This window comes from Fringilla coelebs (assembly GCF_963513975.1).
Source record: "Fringilla coelebs genome assembly, chromosome: 1".
NCBI lineage: Eukaryota > Metazoa > Chordata > Aves > Passeriformes > Fringillidae > Fringilla > Fringilla coelebs.
In genome coordinates this window covers 864,603-870,602 of record NC_140028.1, presented here as the reverse complement: position 1 = coordinate 870,602, position 6,000 = coordinate 864,603, and the positions used below count along the sequence as shown (strand labels likewise).

General features: G+C 62.2%; 1 protein-coding gene across 1 annotated transcript in view; it reads right to left on the bottom strand.

Moving 5' to 3' along the window:
• OPLAH (5-oxoprolinase, ATP-hydrolysing) overlaps nt 1-6,000 on the bottom strand; it is a 55,476-nt gene that overhangs the window by 8,483 nt on the left and 40,993 nt on the right. The window contains exons 20-22 of the mRNA XM_084214497.1: nt 4,615-4,746; nt 2,814-2,948; nt 1,156-1,305 (exon numbers count right to left, since the gene is read on the bottom strand). Of these exons, the coding sequence (XP_084070623.1) occupies nt 1,156-1,305; nt 2,814-2,948; nt 4,615-4,746 (417 nt within the window). The remainder of the gene's footprint in view (nt 1-1,155; nt 1,306-2,813; nt 2,949-4,614; nt 4,747-6,000) is intronic.

Genomic DNA, 6,000 nt, shown 5'->3' with positions numbered 1-6,000 from the left:
GGGACACGGGGAAAAGGTCACCCAAACTGACCCCAAAACTGACCCCAAACACCCCAAACACCGCAAAAACATCAACACCGCTGTTCATGCAGCCCTGGGGACGGGAAAAGGTCACCCTAAAACTGACCCCAGAACCCCAAAAACATCAATCCCGTTGTTCATGCAGCCCTGGGGACACGGGGACATGTCACCCCAAACTGACCCCAAAAACATCAATCCCATTGTTCATGCAGCCCTGGGGACACGGGGACAGAGAACTGTCACCCCAAAACACCCCAAACACCCCAAAAACATCAACACCGCTGTTCATGCAGCCCTGGGGACACGGGGACAGCAAAATGTCACCCAAACACCCCAAAACTGACCCCAAACACCCCAAAACTGACCCCAAACTGACCCCAGAACTGACCCCAAACCACAAACCCCGCTGTTCATGCAGCCCTGGGGACACGGGGACATGTCACCCCAAACACCCCAAACACCCCAGAACTGACCCCAGAACCCCAAAAACATCAATCCTGCGGTTCATGCAGCCCTGGGGATGGGAAAATGTCACCCAAACACCCCAAAACTGACCCCAAAAACATCAATCCCGTTGTTCATGCAGCCCTGGGGACACGGGGACAGCGAACTGTCACCCCAAAACTGACCCCAAACATCACAAAACTGACCCCAAACACCCCAAAAGTGACCCCAAACACCCCAAAGTGACCCCAAACATCCCAAAACTGACCCCAAACACCCCAAAAGTGACCCCAAACACCCCAAAACTGACCCCAAACACCCCAAAACTGACCCCAGAACCCCAAAACCATAAATCCCGTTGTTCGTGCAGCCCTGGGGACACGGGGACATTGTCACCCCAAAACCCACCCCAAATAGCCCAAAATTTCCTCTGTCCGTGTCCCTCCCCCCTCACCTGTCCCCTGTCCCTCACCTGTCCGTGTCCCTCCCCTGTCCCCTCCCCTGTCCCCTCCCCCCTCACCTGTCCGTGTCCCCTCCCCTGTCCCCTCCCCGCTCACCTGTCCCTGTCCCCTCCCCCCTCACCTGTCCCTGTCCCCTCCCCCCTCACCTGTCCGTGTCCCCTCCCCCCTCACCTGTCCGTGTCCCTCACCTGTCCCCGTCCCCTCCCCCCTCACCTGTGGTGCCGCTCACCTGGGAGGCGGCGCAGACGCCGAACGCGCGCAGCACCACGTCCACCACGCGCTGTGACGTCAGCACGTTCCCGCCCACCACGGCGGCGTCGGGGGAGGGGTCAAGGATGGAGCCCGGGGGGATCCGCACCTGCACCGGGGCCAGGCAGCCCTGGGGGAACACACCTGGGCACACCTGGGCACACCTGGGCACACCTGGGATACACCTGGGATACACCTGTGCACACCTGGGCACACCTGGGCACGCCTGGGCACCCCTGGGATACACCTGGGCACACCTGGGTACACCTGGGATACACCTGGGCACACACCTGGGCACACACCTGGGCATACCTGGGCACACCTGGGCACACCTGGGGGCACCTGGGATACACCTGGGATACACCTGGGCACACCTGGGCACAGCTGGGATACACCTGGGCACAGCTGGGCACAGCTGGGGGCACCTGAGATACACCTGGGCACACCTGGGATACACCTGGGCACACCTGGGATACACCTGGGCACAGCTAGGCACGCACCTGGGCACACCTGGGGGCACCTGGGCACACCTGGGATACACCTGGGGTACACCTGGGCACGCACCTGGGCACACACCTGGGCACACCTGGGCACACCTGGGATACACCTGGGCACACCTGGGCACACCTGTGCACACCTGGGCACACTTGGGGGCACCTGGGCACACCTGGGATACACCTGGGGGCACCTGAGATACACCTGAGCACACCTGGGATACACCTGGGCACAGCTGGGCACAGCTGGGGGCACATGAGATACACCTGGGCACAACTGGGATACACCTGGGCACACCTGGGCACAGCTGGGATACACCTGGGCACACCTGGGCACACCTGGGCACACCTGGGCACACCTGGGATACACCTGGGATACACCTGGGATACACCTGGGCACAGCTGGGATACACCTGGGCATACCTGGGCACACCTGGGCACAGCTGGGCACACCTGACCCCCTGAGGTGCCCAGGGAGGGGCTGTCAGAGGGATTTGGGGTCTCACCTGGTTCGGGGTGGTTTGGGTTTTTGGGGTGCCCAGGCTGTTTTTGGGGTCTGTTTAGGATATTTGGGGTGGTTTTTGGGGTCTCGCCTGGATTGGGGGTTGTTGGAGGGTTTGGGGTTTTTGGGGTGTATTTGGGGTGGTTTTTGGGGTCTCACCTGGTTCAGGGGGATGTCGTGTCCCACCAGGCACCGCAGGCAGTAGAACAGCGCCAACAGGGGGGGTTGGGGTTTTTGGGGTGTGTTTGGGGTTTTGGGGTGCCCAGGCTGTTTTTGGGGTGTATTTAGGGATTTTTGGGGTCTCACCTGGTTCAGGGGGATGTCGTGTCCCACCAGGCACCGCAGGCAGTAGATCAGCGCCGACAGGGGGGGTTGGGGTTTTTGGGGTGTGTTTGGGGTTTTTGGGGTGTGTTTGGGGTTTTGGGGTGCCCAGGCTGTTTTTGGGGTGTGTTTGGGGCAGTTTTGGGGTCTCACCTGGTTCAGGGGGATGTCGTGCCCCACCAGGCACCGCAGGCAGTAGATCAGCGCTGATGGGGGGTTTGGGGTGCGTTTGGGGTTTTTGGGGTGTGTTTGGGGTGTGTTTGGGGTTTTGGGGTGCCCAGGCTGTATTTGGGGTGTATTTAGGGGTTTTTGGGGTCTCACCTGGTTCAGGGGGATGTCGTGCCCCACCAGGCACCGCAGGCAGTAGATCAGCGCCGACAGGGTGATGGCGCGGGGGGCGTTGCAGTTCCCCAAAACTTGGGGTCCCGTCCCCCCGAAATCGAACACGGCGCTGCCCTGGGGGGGAGGGGAGGGGGGTTGGACCCCAAAAACCCACCCGGAAACAGGGGGGACCCCAAAACCCACCCGGAAACCGGGGGGGGACCCCAAAAACCCACCCAAAACCCCGGCCTGACCCCAAGACCCCCCAGAGCCTGGAGGGACCCCAAAATCCGGGGTGACCCCAAAAACCCGGGGTGACCCCAAACACCCCCCAGAGCGCAGGGGGACCCCAAAACTCGGGAGGGGCCCAAAATCCACCCAGAGACTGGGGGCACCCCAAAACCTGGGGGGACCCCAAAAACCCACCCTGACCCCAAAACCCGGGGGGGACCCCAAAATCCACCCAAAACCTGGGTGTGACCCCAGACTCCAGGGGCGACCCCAAAACCCCACCCCGAACCTGGGGGGACCCCAAATTCCCCCCCAAGGCTCAGGGGGACCCCAAAACCCCCCCAGAGACCGGAGGGGACCCCAAAACCCAGGGGGGACCCCAAAACCCACCCAAAACCTGGGTGTGACCCCAGACTCCAGGGGCGACCCCAAAACCCCACCCCGAATTTGGGGGGACCCCAAAACCCCCCCAGAGACCGGAGGTGACCCCAAAATCCAGGGGGGACCCCAAAACCCCGGGGGTGACCCCAAAATCCAGGGGTGACCCCAAAACCCGGGGGTGACCCCAAAATCCAGGGGTGACTCCAAAATCCAGGGGTGACCCCCAACTCGGGGGTGACCCCAAAATCCGGGGTGACCCCAAACCCGGGTTCCCCCTTTCCCCCCCCCCGGCCTCGTGGGGGTCCCGCCAGATCGGGGTCCCCAAACCTTGGGGACGTCCCCGTGTCCCCACAAGGCCCAGGCTGTCCCCAGGGTGTCCCCAGGCTGTCCCCAGGACACGCCCGTGTCCCCAGGGTGTCCCCGCAGTGTCCCTGAGCTGTCCCCATGTCCCCGTGCTGTCCCCATGGTGTCCCCATGGTGTCCCCAAGCTGTCCCCGTGCTGTCTCCAAGCTGTCCCCATGTCCCCAAGGTGTCCCCATGTTCTCATGTCCCCAGGACTCTCCCCAGAGCTGTCCCCAAGGTGTCCCCAAGGTGTCCCCGGGCTATGTCCATGTCCCTGTGCTGTCCCAGGCTGTCCCCATGTCCCTGAGCTGTCCCCAGGCTGTCCCCAAGGTGTCCCCAAGGTGTCCCCAGGTGTCCCCAGACCTCCTCAGGCTCCAGGGTCACCCTCAGCCGGACGGGGGTGCCATCGTCCATCGTCCCCAGGGTGTCCCCAGGCTGTGCCCATGGCCCCAAGGTGTCCTCATGATGTCCCCATGTCCCCAAGCTGTCCCCAGGCTGTCCCTGAGCTGTCCCCGTGTCCCTGAGCTGTCCCCAGGCTGTCCCCAGGTGTCCCCAGACCTCTTTGGGCTCCAGGGTCACCCTCAGCCGGACGGGGGTGCCATCGTCCATCGTCCCCAGGCTGTCCCCAGGCTATGCCCATGTCCCCAGGCTGTCCCCAAGGTGTCCCCAGGCTGTCCCCGTGTCCCCAATCTGTCCCCAAGGTGTCCCAGACCTCCTCGGGCTCCAGGGTCACCCTCAGCCGGACGGGGGTGCCATCGTCCATTGTCCCCATGATGTCCCCATGTCCCCAGGCTGTCCCCAGTCTGTCCCCATGGTGTCCCCAGGCTGTCCCCAAAGTGTCCCAGACCTCTTTGGGCTCCAGGGTCACCCTCAGCCGGACGGGGGTGCCATCGTCCATCGTGTCTTCGGCCGCCAGCGACGTCCCCCAGCGCGCGGCCACCGCCCGCAGCGTGTCCCTGACGGCCACCTCCGCGTTGGCCTGGGGTCACGGGGGGGTCAGGGGTCACTCAGGGGTCACAGGGGTCACAGGGGTCACTCAGGGGTCACAGGGGTCACACAGGGGTCACACAGGGGTCACACAGGGGTCACACAGGGTCACAGGGGTCACACGGGGTCACAGGGGTCACTCAGAGGTCACTCAGAGGTCACTCAGGGGTCAGGGGTCACAGGGTGTCCCCAAACAGGCACCGCCCGCAGCGTGTCCCTGACAGCCACCTCCGCGTTGGCCTGGGGTCACAGGGGTCACAGGGGTCACTCAGGGGTCACAGGGGTCACACTGGGGTCACACAGGGGTCGCAGGGGTCACACAGGGGTCACACAGGGGTCACAGGGGTCACTCAGGGGTCACAGGGGTCACACAGGGGTCACACAGGGGTCACAGGGGTCACTCAGGGTCACATAGGGGTCAGGGGTCACAGGGTCACCCAGGGGTCACAGAGAGGTCACAGGGTCACACGGGGGTCCCACAAGGAGATTTTGGGGTTCTTTGGGCAGTTTTGAGGGGTTTGGGGTCTCTCAGCTGTTTTGGGGTTTATTGGGGGTTTTTGGGTTTTTGGGGTGTATTTGGGGTTTTTGGGTGTGTTTGGGGTTTTTGGGTGTGTTTGGGGTTTTTGGGGCATGTTTGGGGTTTTTGGGGCGTGTTTGGGGTTTTTGGGTGTTTTGGGGGATTTTGAGGTGTGTTTGGGGTTTTTGGGGCATGTTTGGGGTTTTTGGGGTGTGTTTGGGGTTTTTGGGGTAGTTTCAGGGATTGGAGGGATTTGGGGTTTTGGGGGGAATTTGGGGTTCTGAGGGTTTGGGGGTTCTGAGGGTTTGGGGGTTTTGATGTTTTTGGGGTTTTTGGGTTGTATTTGGGGTGAATTTGGGGTTTTGGGGGTGTATTTGGGGTTTTTGGGTTGTATTTGGGGTTTTTGGGGTCTCACCTGCACGTGCCCCGTACACACCTGCCCAGCCCCCAGCCCGTGCTGCCCAATGAGCTCCGGGCACAGGGATGGGGGTTTTGGGGCGGATTTGGGGTTTCTGGGGCGGATTTGGGGTTTTTGGGGTTTGTGATGTTTTGGGGTGAATTTGGCTGTTTTTGGGGCTGACCTGGACGTGTCCCATGTAGGCCTGCACCACCTCCAGCCCGTGCTGCCCGATCAGCTCCGAGCACAGGGGTTGGGGTTTTGGGGTGGATTTGGGGTTTTTGGGGTTTCTGGTGTGTTTAGGGTTTTTGTGATGTTTCTGGGGTGAATTT